This window comes from Equus quagga, chromosome 2, assembly GCF_021613505.1.
Source record: "Equus quagga isolate Etosha38 chromosome 2, UCLA_HA_Equagga_1.0, whole genome shotgun sequence".
NCBI classification, from domain to species: domain Eukaryota; kingdom Metazoa; phylum Chordata; class Mammalia; order Perissodactyla; family Equidae; genus Equus; species Equus quagga.
In genome coordinates, this window is record NC_060268.1 from 72,333,856 (window position 1) to 72,354,109 (window position 20,254).

Sequence of the window (20,254 nt, forward strand, 5' to 3'; positions counted from 1 at the left end):
AGCCAACACAGTGGAGGGGCATCCCATGAAGTGTCCACCTTTGCTTTTCTTCAGCTGTGGCTTCTGTCCCCCTGAGAGCCCCCTCCCTGCCATTCTGGTTATCATTTTATTATGACTCCACTGGCCCTGACTTCTGCTCCTTGTTCTCCCAAGGGAAGCCATTAGGATATTTTAGATGTGTGATATTTAAATATTGTGATCTTAGGAAATACAATTTTCCGAGTATGAAAGGGCCCATCAGACTCTGAATAGTTTTCTTGATGAAAAGTTCTCCCTAGAAAGGCAAAGGTGGCTGGAATCCACTGTTAAGGCTCAAGTGAGTCTAAAAGGATGAACGCCACAGCATCTGGTCTCCTACGTGAGTTTCTTCTTTGCATTTGCATTCTGATTTATGCTGGGGAGGAGAGTCGTTTCTGACTGTCTTTCCTAAAACTCCAGCTTATTAGAATTCATATATACCTTTAGTAAAATTTCCCTGTAAAATTTATCACTGAAGCTTGTGCATGTTCTTAAACCTAGCCCCCACTTACTGGTGCAGGCGTTCTTCATTTCTGTGTTGGTGATCTCTTTTCCTTCACTGTGTCTTTCAGGTCTCACTCTCCATTCATCCAGTTCTTCAGCTCCAGGTCTAAAGACCTCTGCTTTACAGAAAATACTCCTTTGCTGAGGAATTCCTCACAAGAGAAAGGGTGAGTTTTCTTTCCCTTCTTATAAAATTAAGAAATGTCTGAGCATTGCCCTTGGCACTTATGTTGGAGAATTTCTTCCTGAGGTATGAATTTTTGCCTAACGTCTTTTGTCTCTGCCAGATTCTTGTCAATTCAAGGTAGTAGATGTTCATGATTCTACTGGTTGTATTCTGCGGCTTATGAATTTCCAAATAATCTTGAGCATAACCCTGCAATGATTAAATTGCCCAAATACACACTCATGCGTACGCATAGATCTGACAGGCTGTCTCTCCAGGTCAGGGCTTCTCAACCAGGGGTGACATTGGCACTGTCTGGATATGTTTTTTATTGTCACAACTGGAGGAGTGGTGCTACTGGCACTTAAGGATAGAGGCCAGGGGTACTGGTAAACATCCCACAATGCACAGAACCACTCCCAACAACAAAGAATTATCTGGCTTAAATGTCAACAGCGATGAGATTGAAAAATGTATGATTTAAAGGAAAATTCCACTTCCTGCAAGTTTGAAGGTCCTTTTGGGGACAAACTTGGGTGGTTCTGGAATTGCTAAGCAGACCTTATCTGGAGGATAACTTCCTTACAGACTCTCTCCACCAGGATGAAGGGCCCTGGTCCAGGCCTCCAGCCTCATCTCCTCTTCCTTCTGCAGACAACCTTCTGGAAGTGTGAGCCACCTGCTTGGTGTTCCCTGGTTCCCTACACATTACGAACTTGGTGACATCATCGTGGACCCTTCCTCTCCTGCCCGCTGACCTTGTGCACCTGCATCGGCAGGTGGACTGCCGTGTCTCCTGAATTTGCCTCCCTCCTGTAGCCTCTGAGAACTTGCCCACCCACTCCCCAGCCCTGTTGATAACTTGGAGGGGGGTGTTTAATACTTTAGGGTGCATCCGAATTCTCTGGGGGTGCTCATATGCCATGTGGGTTCCTGGTTTCACTTTCTAAAGACTTGAATTCCCAGGATCTGGAAGGGGTGTAGGAATCTAGATTTATCACCTCCCATTGCAAGGACAATCTGGCTCCCTCAAGGTAACTCCTGATGACAAGTTGTGTCTCACTCCAAAACTTCCCAAGGAGCCCTTTGACAAGCCATCCTCCCCTCTCTGGCTCTCCAGGGCAGTCCCACTCAAATACAAGGGGCTCAAATGGCACCTCCTTTGTGAAGCCTTGGTTTCCCTCCAACTCCCCTAGGAATCGATACTTTTTCTCTTGTGCTCTCAAACATTGCGTTCATGCTCTTCTTTGGAACTTGCCATTGTATTATCCATGGTTATGCCTGCCAGCCTGCATCCTCTTCATCCCGTGTCTCAGTGCCCAGATCATAGCCCCTGCCACCAGGGGGATAACTTAATTCTCCTCTCTCTCTCCTAATCAATAACTGAAAACAAACACTTCAAACATCTATTCCCTTATGCTTTCCTTTGAATTACTTGGTAAACTGTTAAAGCCTTAGAACTCATGATTCTTTGGAAAACCAATAATGTATAAGTGTTTTTCCTGGGTATGTGGAGCACAGAGACATGTCCCAGGATACTGAACTGTGCCTCATGTTACAAAAACCATTTCAGAAGAGCAGAACATAGATCAGGTTTCTTACAAAGCATTTTCCTTTTTTTATTTTATTTTATTTTATTTTATTTTTTTGCAGGAAGCTAATTGAGGTATTGGTGGTGGGAAGGTCTTTTTAATGCTTTACTTTTTGCCAACTTAATTTTGTTGAAGTTTTAATTTGAACAAATGGCTTATTAGGATAACATCCATTGATGTACATATTTTCACAAGAGAATGTGTCATTTTCAGGGTGTTGAGGGCAGGACTGTGCAGCTAATGGTACCAGTGTCAGAGCATGCCTTCCATCTGTACTGATTGGCATGATGGCCACTTGTTGCATGTGGTTATTCAAAGTGAAATTAATTCGAATTAAATAAAATTGAAAATTTAGTCCTTCAGTTGCATATTTCAAGTGGCCAATGAGCACTTGTGGCTGCCATACTGGACAGAGTAGAGAATATTTCCATCACCATAGAAAGTTCTCTTGCACAGCACTGCTCTAGAAATACTGGCATTAGCTTTCCTCCTTCTACTTATAAGAAAACAGTTTCCTTAGTTCTAATTTTGGCTACAGTTGTGTTTGTTCAGAAGTTGAGGGAGTTGTGGTATAATTACTCATACATTTGAGTATTTTGCAGTTACAACATTGTTAGAAAAGATTATTGATTATTTTCAAAGTTTGCACACTGGAAACATCATTTGTTATCTTGTTACATATTGGTTTTACACAGTCTAATTTATGTCTCTCGGCTTCATCCTCTGAATAAGACAATTTTTTTTCTTGCTGTAAACCAGTTCTAAAATAGTGATAAGTGTTGAGGAGAATCACAGTGTCCTATTGAGTTAGCTGGGTTTGAGTGGCATCACTTGTTTCTACAGATCATGACTGTTGTTATGTTAATATTGTGATCCCATGAGTATTCCATGCAATACATGCAAATTCTGGGCTCCGGTGCAACCTTACTAGACTCAAGTACATCTGTACTGAGGGAATTGCTCAGTAACTCAGGGACTCAACCAGTAAATGGATGCACCCAAATGTAATTTTGATAAAAGTTTATCATTCACTTTGGTTCATCCTTCTAGACATAGGTCAGATTCCTGGACCCATCTAGTCTGGAATTGATGTTCCCCACTCCTGCTCATGCTCGCTGGATTTTGGGTGGGAAAGCTAGGTAGACCATCTTCCCTACAGCTCCTAGATATAGAAAGATATCTACATAGAGGAAGAAAGGCTTACACCAGTCACTCTCCTTCAGGATGAATATAACAGAACTATGTATTGAGAACCCCAGCATATTCAAAGAGAAGGCAAATACTGAAATGAGCTGGAGCTGATCTGAGGCAGAAACAGCTTTATTGGAAAGTTAGAAACTCAGAACAAGCTGATGTTTCTTGAAGGTCTACAATTAATTTTGAAGACTTGAGTGACCCCAGAAGATTTTCCCTGAACCAAGTGTTCTGTGATGTCAGGACTGACCCATTCCCACCAGTTTGACAACACTGCAATGTCTGTGATCTTTTTAAAAACCAGGATTGATTCCACATTTCACATGTCACCACTGAGATAAAATCTTGTTTTGGAGATGCTACTGTTTCCGTGAAAATAACCATAAAGTCTTGCTTTGCAGGTCACGATGCATGCCTGTTTACCATCCAGAGTTTATCATTGCTGAAGAATCATGGGAAAACAGCTCAGCTGAGTGGGAGCCAAGATCCCTGCTGAGCAGAGAGTCAACTGGTTCATCTGGATCCACCTCTCTGGAGAAGGGGGAGCTTCTGGACGGTGCTTTCATCAGGTTCCGTCTTTCAAAACTGAGGTAGGAAGCCTTGGAGGGCCAACACTGGCACAGAGTGATAGTCACTCAGCACATCCCACTTGCCTGGGACCAGGCTAGGGATCTTGCCCTCACTACCTCCTTCCCAACTGACAGGGTGAAGGTGAGGAAGAAGGGTTTCCACATTTGCCTGGCTGCACTTTTCCTGGAAGGGTATCTACATTTTCTCCAGGCCCTGGAAGACATGATGGTGTTGCTGTGAATCCATGGAGCCCAGGAGGCTCCAAGAAAGCCCAATTGCAAACCTAAATGACTAACAGCCTACACTCCTCCTTCCTGTTTGTGAGGTGGGGGTCTTTATGGCCATGAGGTTTGCAGATGGCATCGATTTGCTTCAGCAGTCCCTGTGGTGTTTGGAAACTGATATCATTAGTAGTTAGTGATGAAGCACTTTATCAGAAGGGTTGGCTCTAGGGCCAGGGCGCATCCTGAAGCTTCTGCACCGTAGTGCCTGGTGGGAGCTGGGAGCCTGAGGCTGCACATGGGTGGTGTGGGGGAAGGCCATGGGCACAGCGTGCATGTGGGAGAACTCATGGCATTGTGCTGGACTTCCCACGCCAGCTGGAACAGGAGCATTCTCGCTCCCTTGCTTTGTCCACTAGGCTTCCACATGTATGTTTATTTGAAGGTTCTGTTGAGAGCAATGTGTGTGAAAGCGGCATTGTCAGGGACAGAATAAGGCCTGGGGACCAGGACCACCATGTCCCCGTTCCAGATCTGCCCCTAGGTAGCTGAGGGACCATCAGAGCCAGGCACCTCGGTGCAACTGTCTCCTTGTCACCTAGTGTCCCTTTGCTCCACAGCCTTCTGTGGGCTTCCACAAAGATGGTCTTTGTGAAAGCCTGTGGATAGATGAGAAGACACTATGCGGCTATAAAATATTAGCATTATTATTTCTCCACATAAGGGGACCGGTCTTTTCTGAAGCTGTTTGAAGGGCTGATTAGAAGTGCATGCCCAAAGTGCACCTGTCTGTCCCCAGAGGCCCTCCATTGGTTGTCCTCTTGATCCTCTGGGCAATCCTAAGAGGTAGATGAAGGAAGGTATCTTGGGGAGGATGAGGATTTTGCCCAAGGTCATGCAGCTTGTCAGCTGAGCTGGGGCCAGCGATGTTACTCCAGATGCCCCACCGGTGCTTGACGTGATGTCTTTTCCCACCATGCCTCCCAGCCATGTGTAGCTTCTTCGCAATGACTGGTTCTCAGTCCCCTTCATAGGTATGTCAGATATTTGGCTGATGAATCTGCTATGAAATTATGTGAACTATGTGAAAGTGTGTGAACAGGGATCTGGCCCCATGGGTCACTGGGATGGTAAGTCCTGACTCTGTTAACGCTCTTCCCCAGCTGGCTGGCTCACAGCTCCAGAGGATGCCAGGTCCCTTAACTGTCTCACACCATGGAAAATAGATTGAAGCACATTTGAGACTTTACCTTCAGTGGTTGTTTTATCTTCTGTGATTCATGGAATAGTTGTGTTGAGCTTGCCACTGAACTAAAAGACTTAGTGTTATTCTTTTTAACATGTCTAGAAAGTACCATGCATGATCATTGAAGAAACTTGTAAAAGTATTTTTGATTGTCAGCTCTGCTGTATATGTCAGTTATGTAGAAAGAAATTTGTATTTAGAATAATTCAATTAACGTTACATGCTTTAAAAAAGTGTCATTTTGATTCCCATTTAAATAGGAGCTACTGAATCATAATTTGGAAGTATGAAATGATTATTTATCAAATTCGTTAAATCTAAGAGAATGCAAAACAAAGTTTTGCAATTTTGAAAGGATGAGAAAGGTTTTGAAAAAGATGTCCCAACGTAGACTTTCTTCCTTCATTCTGCAAACATGTGTCAAGCAGAGGGTATGTACCAGTGCCCTTCCATGTGAAGAGACAGAGCACAGACACCCTGCTGTCTGGTCTCAAGGAGTGGTCAGTGGCCAGCACACCCAGGGTTTGGTAGTGGTTGTGTCATTAGGAGATGAGATATGGTGGACCCCAGGGAGGTGATATGAGCAGAGATAGGGCTGAGGGGTTGCAAAGGAAGGCCAGGCTCGGGTTCACTTAGGGCCTGAGGGCCATGGTTAAGAAGTGTGTAATGGTGACTGGTCCAGGACACCATCAAGAGTCCTCAGAGGGGGCCAAGCATGTGTCCTGATTGTCTATTAAATTATCTCTTAAGGAATTCTTAAAAGACTCTGCAAGTACAACCAGTTGCAGGTATTGCAATTTCTTTCTTCAATTATTTGGTCATCTCTCAGTCAGTGCCTTTATATTTGATGATAAAATCCGTATTCCCACCTTCCAGAAAACTTAGGGGAAAATATTTGATAAATAGGAATCTGAGAGCCAAGATAAGACTTGTTTTCAAGAAACTGGACCCTTCAAAAGGTAATGAAGAACCCCAAATCTTGAACTTTAGCATCTCTGGCAAGAAGCCATGTACAAACACTTGGGGTTAACTTTGTTCCTCTCCGTAACTTCCACCAAGCTGCTTTTCTTGAGGCTGTAGGTTTAAAGGTCAGCACTGTCATCCTTCATACAATGTTCTGGAAAGAATTCCAAGCATGTACTTTGAGATGGAGATTACCCAAGGCTTCATAAAGGTATCTGGTTTGACAAGTCTGGTACAACTTGGGGCCTACCTTTTCTCTTGCAGGCGCTGTGTACAGTGGCTGAAAGTCGCGGGCCTGTTTGCCTTCGTGGTGGTGTGCTCTGTGAGTACCGTGGTCCTCGAGGTCTGCTGTCAGCTTAGCAGAGTCTCCAGATGCCTTGGGCATCTGAAGCATGGTGCTTACATCTTTCTTTGGAGGAGATGCTGAGGCACTGGGTGGGCTGGGGGTGGCAAGGGAGGCCTGTCCTTAGCAATACTCCTCTGCTGTTGTCCCCAGTCACACAACAGAAGCCCTGGAGACCTGGCATTGCTCCGTAGAAGACAGTTAGCTTGCACCCTGGGCCTTGCTTTCCACCTCAAATAGCTTACCGAATTCACTTTTCAACCATATGCAGTAAACACTCTTTATTTGTGTTGAGACATGTCTGGAAATCATGAGTGGTCCCAGGAATGTCTCAGTGTCTCTTTGAGATGGCATGCTGGGCCTCTGCCCAGCTTGGCTACCCTGTTTGAGAGGGAGTAAAGCTCTGCGTTTGCACCTTCCCCGAAGGCTGCTCCCATTTTACTTGCCCCTGTATCCTTAGGAGGGCTGCAAAGCTAGAGCTCTGGAGGTGACCTGAGTGTGCCTTTTGATGTGTTTTGATGTAGCCCTAGCCAGGATCACATTGCAGGCACTCAAAATATATTTGTCAAATGAATGAGTGTGAGGTCCCCTGTGTCTGGCTGTGTGTATGTGTGTGCATATGGATATGAGGTCCCCTGTGTCTAGCTCTGTGTGTGTGTGTGTATGGTGTATGTGGGTGTGAGGTCCCCTGTGTCTGGCGGTGTGTCTGTATGTGTGCATATGGATGTGAGGTCCCCTGAGTCTAGCTGTGTGTGTGTGTATGGTGTATGTGGGTGTGAGGTCTCCTGTGCCTGGCTATGTGTCTCCATGTGTGCATGCAGGTGTGAGATCCCTTGTACTTGGCTGCATGTGTCTGTATGTGTGCAGACAGGAGTAAGGTCCCCTGTGCCCAGCTGTGTGTTTGTGTGTGTGCATGCCTGTATGGGATATGTGGGTCATTTGTGCTCTGTGGCCATTTTGAGGTCATCTGTGGTTGGGGAATTATTTCTGGTTGTGTATCAATTTTTAGCATTGGCATATGGATAGTTTGTGTGTGCCATTGTTAGGGGACCCCAGTAGATCATTGGTACATGCTGCTGTGACAGAGTGTGAGATTGTGAGCAAGGATAGGGTGTGTGAGTGGTATTTTCATGACTGTGCTGTGTGGACTCCAGGGAGTGTGTGCCTGTGGCTCTTCTATGCAAGCAGCCTGTGGTGATGGCTGTGCTGGGCACCCTGTGTGACTGGAAGCTATGAGCACGACCATGTACAGCTGCAAATACTTGGCTTCATTATCTGCATCAGTGGGCATGGGGATTGGGGCTTTATGTATGCGCAGGATTGTGTGTGAGAAGAGTCTCCCCTTCTCAATGTGGCATATAGAGAGCAATGTGGTATCTGGTGGTTGGGTAAGGGTGGTGCATGAAGTAAATACTGGCTAAGCTGAACTGAGTAAGGTAACTTTTTAATAATCCACAACTGAGGGGAGCAGTGGCCTCCAGAGAGAAAGGAAATCTATGCATGAAACAGAAAACAATTACATTGAATTCTGAAAACTTGAAGATTTTACTTTTTTGGCTACCAATTTGCCTCTCTACTTCCTGTTCACACACTTGTGTGGTTCTGAAGCTCTTGCTGCTTAGCAAGGCCTGGTGGATGATGCACTAGGATTTCAAAGGAGGAGGTCAGCATGGGCCAGGTCTCCCCTGGTCCTCTGAGAGCTGACCTGAGCTCTATGTGGTGATTTGTGGATACGTCCAAAATAGAATTTGAGGAATTTGTTTTGAACTTCTATAATCTGTCATCTTATTTTCACTTTAATTTACTTTCTGATGGTGTATAAAGTATTCTGCAAATTCCACAAACATGTGCTCCCACCATCATGTTGGTTGTATTCCCTACTCTCTAGTATGGGAAAACCACGTTTACCCACCTCTGATGATTTAATTTTTTGACCAGCTATTTAATCCTTAAAATTGGCCAATATTAATAATCAAGGTCCATTGTAGTGGAAAATAGTATAATGAATTAGAATTTTCTTTTACTATCTCAGAAAAGGTATTTATAGTAAGCTGGTGAATTTTGGATACATCAATCAGCACCATTATCATACCTCTATGTTCAGCTGTTATCAAATTTTTAAAATCCTATTGCTCTCATCATTAAATATTTCTGCTTATTACAGATTTTGTTTAGCCTGTATCCAGATCAAGGAAAGTTCTGGCAGTTGTTGGCTGTGTCACCGCTGGAAAGCTACTGTATCCATACCATACACTGAGAGGGACAGTTGTCCATGGTTGAGATTCACAAAGTGAAGAGACACCCAAGAACTATTCTAGCTGTTGCTGAAGGTTGCGGCATAGGCGATCACTGTTCCTCCCTGTGCATATTGGTTCCTCCAGGACATTTGATGAAAGATGAGGCCTTGGAACAGAAGGGGACAGGAGTGCAAGTGAGACTGAGATGGGTGGTTGGTGGTGATGTTCCCACAGAAGGGTGATAACAGCCGAGTGGCACGTTCAACTTAGGGCCTGCCTTTTCTATGGCTCTTAAGATACTCTGTTCTGTCCCCCCAACCTCCCCACCTCCCTCTTGCATTTCAGCTTGGGTGGATTCTACTGGCCTACCTTTAAGTTCATTGGTTCTTTCATTGGCTGTACCATCTGAGTCTGATCATTGCTTGGTTTCTTCATACCGTGTTTTCTCTTGCCTTTTTCTAGGCCTCATAATTTGTCCTTAAAAGCCAGATGTGTTGTAAAGGATAGTAGATACTGAGTGTTAGTCAGCTCAGGCTGCCATAACAAAATACCACAGTCTGGGGGGCTTAAACAACAGAGATTTATTTCTCACAGTCTGGAGGCTGGACATCCAAGGTCAAGGTGCCAGCTGATTTGGTTTTTGATGAAAGCTCTCTTTCTGGCTTACAGATGGCTGCCTTCCTGCTATGTCCTCACAGGCCCTTTCCTCAGTGTGTATGTGTGTGGGTATGGAGAGAGAAGGAAGGCTGTCTGGTATCTCTTCTTATAAGGACACCAATCCTATCAGATCAGGGCCCCATCCTATGACCTAATTTAACTTCAGTTACTTCCTTAGAGGCCCTGTCTCCAAATACAGCCACACTGGGGGGCAGGGCTTCAACATAGGAACTTGGAGGGCCATGAACATTCAGTCCATAGCTCTGAGGTAAGCAGCATTTAAGCTTGGAGATGAGCACATCTTAACTTCCGTGGGCATTAGTTGAGGGTTTGTGTAAATCTAGTCACAAGTTGCAGTTTGTGGTTGCTATGGTAACCTCTGGTGCCCCAGACCCTTGGAATTGCTCAGTCTCTCTCCAGCTGTCTGCCAGGCCCTGCACTGTTCCTCAGGGGTAGAGCTACTTTCCCCTCTTACCTGCCCCCAGCTGCTGGGGTTACATTGTGCCCTCAGGCTACCAGATTTGATGTGCTCCCCTAGTGAATTAATGTGTTTTCAGGAGTCTCCCCATCTTCCCTGTGAGCACCTGCTGGGGTTCCTGGAGGAAAAGCCTGTAAGAAGATGTGAACACCCCTATTCTATGGCCCCCAGGGTCTCCCACTCTCATGCCAGCCCACACTTGACCTTGAACAATTTAAAAATTTTCTGGTTTAATCTTACCTGCTTCTGTGTGTGGTGGTAGCATCACCCCAGGGAAGCAAATGCTTGGCCCCTTTCCTCCTCACAGTCACCTATCTCACTCTAGATTTCAGGTTGAGTGTTTGTGGTGCAACCTCATTCTTGATGGAATGTCATTAACTTACATTTGCCCAGCCTTTTCTGGTTATAAGAGTGATTGTAGAGAGTATTTCCAGCTCCCTACATATCCCAGCTGGAACTGGAAGTCCAGAGCCTCCTTAGAATGGACATTTAGATTAGAACATTCGAGCATGAAAACTCTTAAAGCTCCCACTCTTGCTCAGAGCAGTAGTGTCAGTGATGGATCCTGGGAAAGGAGGCATCCCAGAAATCGAGCTGGGGAAGTGGGGGGAGGTGGAGGAAAAGAGGAGGAGGAGGAGAGGAGTGGAAGAGGAGAGGGATGGAACAGGACCAGGGGGTGGAGGATGAAGGGAAAGAGAGGAAGAGGAGGAGGGGGATGAGAAGGGAAGGGGAGGAGGAGAAAGGATAGGAGGAAGAAGCTCTGGCCAGTTCAAATATTTCTGATAATATTTTTCAAAAAGAAATTAAATCATCCAGAGAACTAAGTGAAAGTATTTTTTTCATTAGTGTCTTTAGTTGATAATCTGGGTGAACTGAAATTTTAGGAAATTGGGTAGTTTTCCTTGCAGTCACTGGTAGTCTTTTCATATTTTGTTTTCTTGGGTCCTTCTGGGGAGATCCCCACTCCCTGCATCTTCCCAGAACACCCTCTCCCTCAGCTGAGCCACTGACCACATACAGGGTACCAGCAGCATTCCAGAAAGACCTGGCACTGAAGGCCTTCAGGTAAGGAGCCTGTGAGGCAGCCCTAGTGGGTGGTGCATGGGGCACCCTGCCACTAAATGAATGAGAGTGCTCATCCATGCCTGCTCTCAGGATAGAGTAGCTCTGGTGTCCAACTGAGAGCCTACTCAGATCTTTATGGTTGCTTTACCACTTTAAAATTGTGTCTGAGCTTTAGTCAAAGAAGTGTCTCTCTGTGAGAGAATTGAAGAGCTCTGTGATTTTGATAAACTTTGTTTCTCATTCTCATGCCTTACCTCTATATCACATCTATAGGTTGAAAAAACTAAGATGTCCTCCTGCTTTCCCCAGATCCCCCTGGGGCCTTCTCAAAGCAAGTGTCAGCATGGAGGCCTGGCCTCATGATGTCCCTAGGAGAAGGATGCTGCTCTCCTTTCGTGTGACTTCACTGCAGGTGGTCATACCCTGCTTCCAAGGCTAACCTGAGAACATGGAGGGTGAGGCTGGATTCTGTCTAGAACCAGTCTCCAGTGAGACCCAGACAGGGAGCGGGAAATATTTGGGAGAAGCTGGGTGATTGTACTATGACAACTCCCGCATGAACCTTATCAATCAATAGAAATCCTAAGTTAGCATAAGTCAGGATACTAAGACTGGATAATAAATAAAAGTCCTCTATTCATCCCACCAAGAACTGTACCACATCATTTTCATTCAAAAGCATTTTGAAAAATGTTTTTCCAGGGCAGCCCAAGTGTGCCAGGCCCTGCCCAGGACTTGAATGGGCCCAGGCCCACACCAGTAACTGGCAAGCGAGTGGGTTTTTCTTCGCAGCGAGTGTGACTGGGGAGGTCTCTCTCCTGTTTTCTGAGTAGCCTGTGTATTTGGATGAAGAGAGAAAAAGAGAAGTGGAAGAGATGGAGAGAGCTGTGTGAGATAATAGGAGTGCTACAGAGTGGTTCTTACATGTCTGTGGTGTGGATCATGTTACAGAAAAACTTATTCAAGAGAGAGAGAGATCGAGCTTGACCCAATACAACGATAGTGGGAATTTATAGCCAAGAAGCACAGTTGGGGGCAGTGGATGGAAAATTACTAAGAGGAAACATCAGGGGGCAGGGGATCCTGGCTAAATTGACCACACAGGATTCTTGCTCATGGCAGGCCAGGGTGATCAGACACCAACTGGGGATGGTGGGGGATGAGGAATCTGATCAGATATTGAGAGTGAACAGATATGGAAAATGGGAAATTGTAGCTAAACTGACTTAGCAGAATTCTTGCTAAAATTGGACAATGCAGAGATGAACACAGAAGCCACAAAGTCAGGGCCTAGTTGAGAAGAGAGTTCAGAAGAGCTTGACCAAAATTTGGTCAAAGAAAGACTCTTTGTCAGTCCCTCCTCTTGTTCAAGTAAAGAAGAGACGTTTTTCTTTCCTCTGAACAGTATAAGCCCATTTCTCCTTAGTCACCCCTTTTGTTCATTAAGGGCCAGGTGAACTATCTGTTGGGACTTGGTAATGGAGGATATTTACTGGATGGTGTGAGCAGTCAGGCATTTAATGAGGGGGATTCTTATGGAAAAAAAAAGATTAATGTTTGGAAACCCAGTTTCTGAGTCCAGAGGGCAGCCAGTCAAGATAATTTCTGGATATTGAGTATAAAGCATCTTTAGATGGAATAAGGGAGGATGGCAGTGGCAATCCAAGGAATTTTCTGGTTTGTAGTTTGGATGTCTCTGATGATGGCATAGATATCAGTGTCATAGTCATGGTTATCTCTTGGAGCAGAGCATGGAAGCATCCAGCTTCAGCTCAGAGAAGTTCTTTAGATAGTCCCAATAAGGATCTGGGTAGTCAGGTTTTAGTTCTTCATGGCACCAAGTAAGGAGGGTGGGAGAAAAACTGGAAATGTTGGTTTGGAGAGTTGTAGCCAGATGTTGGAGGAAACTAGAAGAATTGAGAACCCACTATAGCACGCTACAGTTTTCCACTGACATAAATTTCTCTCTACAGTCACCCTCCTTTTTGATCAAAAAAACCAAAGTAAGGTCATTCTTAGTTACAAAATAAGTGTAGTCTCATTAAGTTTGGCCTGATTATTTACATAAATGCAGCAAGAATTCATCGCATTGGCTTTTTTGAGTTTGCTTTGTTGGAACTTTTCATAAGAAATCTCGTATTAGACTTTTAAAAGCATCTTGATGCTAGCAAGCCATGACAGGAACTCACCACTAGGTTTCACCTTCAGTATCTGTGGATTTGGGTGAATTCTTCTCTTTTCAAGGTCTCCAAGATGGCCTGTGATTCCTGGGCCTGCCATGAAGTGACCTTCCTTACTCACCTGTAATGCTGGCAATCTTGTAAGCCAGGTACTAAGTTGACTTTTCCAAGAAGGCTTTGTAAGCGTTAACTCCATAAGTCAACAATAGCTCTTTAAACCAGATTCTGTGCACGTAGTTCTCAAGTATGACATTCTGCTCAAAGTCTTGGTAGTATAAACAATTTTTCCTGTATCCTTTTGTAAGGAGAAACAGATTTTTATTGAACTTACAGAAATAATTATATTGCCATAAAAGTAAGAACACTCAATCAGAGTCTCCACATTCTGGAGGGATCAGGTAGAGAAAAAGATGGTTTAATATTTGTTTGCAAACATTTCAGGAAGGCATCAGAGTAAAACAAAAGCTGTCTGTGGGTGACAAAACAAAATAAAGCAAACAACAACTTAAAATGGCCATATTTAAAGATATGATGGGAGTTCATTTGACAAGAAAATTTGGTTATTTCTGTGACATACAATATTTTAACAAAATAACCAGATTTATGACTGATAACATTATCTCAGACATTTCATGGACAGTGAAGGTTTTGACAAATTTCTGTGAATTTCATACAATTTCTGAAATACTTATATTAATATTTACACATACAAGTGTAACCTAGGGAAGGTTAAGTATCCCTTCTTATTTGACAATGCCTTTTTATACAATTCAGTATACCAAATAAACCAAATTATTTTTAACATTTTTCTTAGAAGGTAAAATAAATCATTTGAGATTTGCCAGGAGTCCTCTGAAAAATCTCAAGGTCAGTTCAAGAACAAGAATCTTTAATTTAGGATTTGATTTGGGGAAGTCAAAAACTTCAAAAGATTTAAACACTTGATAAATAGGATCACAGATCACCATGAAAAAATACTTAGGTTCTCTTAAATAATCAAGAACATGATAAATGTTGACATAAAGCACAGGAAATTATTCTGATAAAACATGAGACTTTGGCTTCCTAGGTAGATTATTTAAAAGGTAAAGAAAAACCTTTTACAGTCTCTTATTAAGAACAGACCAATAATCCAAGAAAATTTTGTTGTTTTAACAGAGAGAAAATCTAATTCTAGTTTTGCATCAGTGCACTTTTGATATTAAGGCTTGTTTTTAAAAAAATTACAGGTAAATCCATTTGAATTTTAGCCAGCTTGACTACATGAAATGAGATCTCTTTTCCTCAAATATTTTAGTTTTCTAATATCCATTCAGGTTGTTTTTTCCCCTACATCTTCCTCTTTCTCATTCTGGAATAACTAGTCATTCTACCTTAGAATAAATTTGTTTCTTTTCTTCTGAACAAAAACACATCCTTCATATCTCATATCTTTCCTGCAAAGTTGTTTCTCTTCGCCTTTATTATTTCTGGTAGTTTTAATTAAATAATTATAATTTTAAACATTCACAATCTCTTTTGTTTTTACAGAGAAAACTAAGACATAGACAACTGTGAATTGTCTGTCATATACCTGTATTCTGTGGCAGACTAGCAAATTTTATGAATATACCATGTCACATTTATAGGTATATGTTGTTTTTTCAGAGTATAATTTTTCATGTTGGCAAAAAGAAGATGTTTATTAACAGACCCAAATATATTTTGTCTCTCTATACTGTATAAAATCAGAAGTCAAAAGTATGTAAAGTTAAACTTATGCTTAGCAACGAATGTTTCAGTAGTTTATTTTTATTGCTGTTAGCAACCCTGTGTACAGCAAAGTAGAACCCTACCCATCTTTTTGTGCCATCCTCTTACCTTCTGCTGCTGTATCAGACAGTGCTCTGCTGCTATTCAAAGAGTTTTCATGGCCAATTTTCGGAAGTGTGTATTTGTGTCCTTCTTCCTAGTCTGTCTTGGTCTGGAAACTCCACTGAAACCTGTCCACCATGCGTGACCCTGCTGGTATTTGAAATACCAGCAGCATAGTTTTCAGCATCACAGCAACATGCAGCCACCACAGTATGATAATCAACACCTTGGTGGTGTGTTTCCCTGACTGGGAAATGAACTCAGGCCGCAGCAATGAGAGTGTTGAATCTTAACCACTAGACCACCAGGGCTGGCTAAAATTGATCTTACTTAGAAATTTAAGAAAACTCTTATTACTTGACTTAACTTATCATAACTCTAAGGTTGCGAGTTACCCAGAAATTTTGGGAACTAATTTTAGGCAGACATACTATAACACCAAACAAAGCTAGCCATCATTTCAAGTTATTTTCCTAAGTATTTCTAACCTTATTTGACGAGTAAACGTAGGTAGAATAAAAGTGTATGCTCTTGTTATACTTAATGCTGATAATTCAGAAGACATAACTGTTATTGTTAAACCAACAATATTAAACTAATCTTATTTACCAAAGATTACCCAAGTCATGTGAACTTGAAAAGGACTTGGGTTAGTTATATTTCTGGGAGTTTTAGGAATATTTAATTTATACAAGCATTCATTTATCTCTAAACCAATTTGACTAGAACTCCTTTAAGAGATTTTATAAATTCTCTTCGAGATAAATTCATCTGGAGGTAGAAAAATATCACATACACATGTCAAACATACATAGATATGTACATATACATAAACGTACAGACAGAAGTAAACAGAGATCTTATAGATTTCATTCTAAAATTTTAGCTGTGAGTCAGTAATACAAAACTTAACTGGTTTATGTAAAATAGTTAGCTGTCATCTTTCCTTCATTTTATGTTTTTGCCCAAATTGTTTTCCTGGCAAATGTACAAGTTAATGAGATCTGTTCAATAGGAGGGCTAATGCTTTTTGTTTTAACCAATGTTTGTGGAGAAGATTTTTAAGATTTTCTTTTGCCCTGATATGTTATCTTACGGAGGTTGTGGACTACATTTTAGGCTGAGGATCTATCTACTGGCTATCTAGTTGTCTCCAAAGCTATCTAAGTGGGTAAAATGTTCAGTCTATTTCTAGAGCTCTACTTCTAGAGTCTATTTCTATGAGCTCTTTTCATTTTCAGCTTCAGGTAGTTACTTTTGGGAGGTCCCTGAGTCCCTTTAAATCCCCCAATGGGGGCAGAGAGCCTAAAGTTCAAATGACTTTAAAGAATTGAGGGGCTGAAGTGGGAAGGGAAAAGTCTGGCAGGGTAGACAGAGAGATGGAAGAGGTAGGGATTCGAAGGAGGATATATCAAAGGATTCAAGGGAACTGGAGAGAAAATGGAAGATGGTAAGAAGAGGACGAAGAAGCAGAGATGATGGGAAAGGAGAGGTTTTAGAAGAGCCAGTTTTGGGAGATCTTAAGTTTTCTAAAGAGGCCATTGAATTCCAAATTCAGCAGGGGTTCAAGAAGAGGGGTTTCAGTTGACTGAGAAGTTCCCACAGGAGAAGCAGGTAACAGAGGCCTTAAAAAGAGCCGGGGGGGGGGGGGGCTGGCCCCGTGGCCAAGTGGTTGGGTTCGCGCGCTCCGCTGTAGGCGGCCCAGTGTTTCGTCGGTTCGAATCCTGGGCACGGACATGGCACTGCTCGTCGGGCCACGCTGAGGCAGCGTCCCACATGCCACAACTAGAAGAACCCACAACGAAGAATACACAACTATGTCCCAGGGGGCTTTGGGGAGAAAAAGGAAAAAAAAAAAAAAAAATCTTTAAAAAAAAAAAAAGAGCCAGGGGGGCTGGCCTGGTGGTGTAGTGGTTAAGTCTGCATGCTCTGCTTTGGCAGGTTTGGATCCTGGGCACAGACCTACACACCACTCATCAAGACATGCTGTAGTGACACCCCACATACAAAATAGAGGAAGATTGGCAACAGATGTTAGCTCAGGGCCAATCTTCCTCACCAAAAAATAAAAAAATAAAAAGAGCTAGGGAAAAAAATCTTCCAGCCCAGGAGTCAAGAAGTGGATCCTAACTCTAAACAAAGAGCCTGGAGGAAAGACTTAGAGCCCAGCAGATACCTTTCAAACAAAGAAACCTGGGCCTCTTACCTAGCTTCTAGAATATACTCAGAATCTTAAGAATCAAAATCTGTCCTTACCAACTTCAGTGGATTGTCATCTGGAGCAGTGATTCTGGAATCAGACTCACTAAAGGATCCTGAATCAGTCAGGAGTGAAGATGAGGCTTCAAGTGTGTGTACTTGTGGTCCTGAGTGAGTTGTTTGGGAGTTCAATGATGAATCTGATCCTGTCTGAGTCTCAGGCACCATAAATGTTAAAGAAAAAAAAATTCAGTGACACTTGTTAAAGATGGTAAGGCAGACTTTAGTTAGGACCATAGCTATAGATGAAGAAACCACTGCAATGGGGTCTTGTAGTTGAGGGAGAGAGCTTGAGCTTGACTCTGAATATAGCAATGAAAAGTAGGAATTTATAACCAAAGAGCCTGGTGAGGGGCAGTGGATGGAAAATTACTAAGAGGAAACATCAGGGGTCTGGGGAACTTCACAGGATTCTTGCCAAAGGCAGGCCAGGGTGATCAGACATTACCTGGGGGAAGGAGGGGGATAAGGAGTTTGGTTAGATATTGAGGGTGATCAGATATCAAGGGTGGAAGATTCTGGCTAAACTCACTTAGCAAGATTCTTGCTAAAATTGGACAATGCTGAGATGAAGACAGAAGCCCCAAAGTGAGGGCCTAATAAAGAAGAGTTCAGAGGAGGCTGACCAAAGTCTGATCAAAGAGACACTCTGTGTCACTCATTAACTCCCACAAGGGCTTATTTGAGTTTCCCATGGCTCCTCAGAAAATGCGTAATGTTCTTACTGGATTTCCCAGGGACTTCTGGAAGCTCACAGACCCTTTCCCAAGATCCCAGGCTGAAAACTCTCTATGGGGGTTTGTGAAAGGAGAGATGAGATGTCAATGGTCTCTCCTCTATGCCCTCAGATAGCCAGCTGCCGCTGCAGTCTATGAAAGGTGGCAGGAGTCGGTGTGTTTGGGGTGAATCTGTGCACCAGAGCTATAGCCTTTGAAGGTAATTCTCAGCACAAGGCCATTATATGCAGGTGTGAGGTAGGATGTGATTCAGGCTTTGTTGTAAAATGCCAGTAGCGATGTTCTCATGGTTGTCCTCGTGAATGAAGAGCCCCTGCATCCTTCCTCCCTCATTCTGGCTGGATCCCTGGATGGGCCTGGCCAGGTGAGAGGCCTGGATGGCAGCACTTGCGGTGTGTTTTGGTAGGAACTGCTTTTTGGAGAAAGTCCAACTCTCCTTTATCTGGAGAATAACAAAGCTATTCCCTCCCCCCCCCCCCCCCCCCCCCCCGTGAACTTTTGTGTCTCCTTTGTAACAGTTGAGCTTTGTCACCTCAGTAATTGCAGGTAAAGCATGGAAACAGGAAGTGGCTGTGATTGCAGGCACTTGAGGTGCTTTGTTCCTGAATTGTTGTCTGTGCTTGTTACAGGGGAGACCTGCCCAAGGTCATTAGGCAGATGAATAATGGTCAGTAAGCCAGGTTATATATAAGCAGGTTACTTAGGCTTGCTCACTGGCTTTCCTCCTATCCTTCCTTCCCTCCCTCCTTTCCTTCCTTTCTTGACATATGGTCCATTTTCCATCACACCCTGCATAGTAGCCCTGGCTTCTCAGGGTAGGTCAAGGAAACATTAGACACATTGAAGGATTTTGTCCCTTCCTGTTCTTCTTCACTTTTGTGTTAAGCTCCCTAGACTACCTTAGAACTATGTTGTCCAATATAGTAGCCACTGGCCACCTGTGGCTCTTTAAATTTAAATTTATATTAATGATGTGAATAACATTCAAGCGTCACTTCTTCCTTCAGATCAGCCACATTTCAGGTGCTCAATAGCCACATGTGGTTAGTGGCTACCATATCAGATAGTGCAGAAATAAAACATTTGTATCACCACAGAGAATTCTATTGGCCAGAGTCACTCTAGAGATTAAGGGCAATTATTCACGCATTTGGTCCCAAATGCTGGAGAAAATAACATTGGCATGAGACAGATGTATTTTTCATAAATTGATCAATCCTTAATCTTTCATACTTTATCAAATAACATTGCTCCTGTTTTTATCATGAGGATGAGTCCAAAGGGGCCCCATTTCTTTTTTACCTCCATTCAATTAAAGAAAGAGTGTGTCAAAGAAAAATTGTGCCAGCCAGAGTTAAACAGTCAAGGAAGACTTTTCTCAAGACTATTGCAATAGGGCAGAGATCGAACTCAGTTCTGAACATAACAGAGGCAGTGGGGGATCTACAGCCAGTGGGCAGAGTGAGGGAGAGGATGGAAAATTACTAAGAGGAACTTGTTTGGGTATCAATAGTAGGGAGATTCTGGATGAACTGGGCTCATCAGGCCAAGGATGAGGCCTAGTCAAGAAGAGGGTTTAGAGGACCTTGACTAGACTTTGGTCGAGGAGAGACATTTGATAGGCTCTGCTGCAAACTGAAGGGTAAGCCCAAGAGGACTCTACAGAATAGGTAGAAATGAAGGCCTGCCCAGAGGCTCTCTCAGACTAGTTCCATGCCTGGCAGCAGCATGTGTCACCTGCTGTTCAGAAGTGCTCTGCTCACTTGTCTTTCTCCCCACCAGGCCTGGGCCTCCAGGACAGCCACCTGACTTGGAACAACCAGAGCCAGTAGGAGGTCATGCTCACTGGAGGAATAATAGGGAGACAATTAGCGAGGAACTCAATGGAGGGAGGTCTAGGGGCTTACAGAGTGGGAGGAGGGTTAAGGGGGTGTGTCAGGTTAGGTCTTGAAAGATGGCTTAAATTTGGG

The 20,254-nt window shown here is 43.4% G+C and overlaps 1 protein-coding gene across 6 annotated transcripts in view; it reads left to right on the top strand.

Moving 5' to 3' along the window:
- OCA2 (OCA2 melanosomal transmembrane protein) overlaps window positions 1-20,254 on the top strand; it is a 358,682-nt gene that overhangs the window by 59,338 nt on the left and 279,090 nt on the right. For all 6 annotated transcript variants that reach the window (XR_006887681.1, XR_006887683.1, XM_046655122.1 and 3 more), the window contains 4 exons: window positions 591-689; window positions 3,876-4,064; window positions 6,739-6,796; window positions 8,982-9,054. Coding sequence is in view for 4 of the 6 variants with exons in the window: in XM_046655122.1 (XP_046511078.1) it covers window positions 591-689; window positions 3,876-4,064; window positions 6,739-6,796; window positions 8,982-9,054 (419 nt within the window). In the remaining 2 variants the exon portion in view is untranslated. The remainder of the gene's footprint in view (window positions 1-590; window positions 690-3,875; window positions 4,065-6,738; window positions 6,797-8,981; window positions 9,055-20,254) is intronic.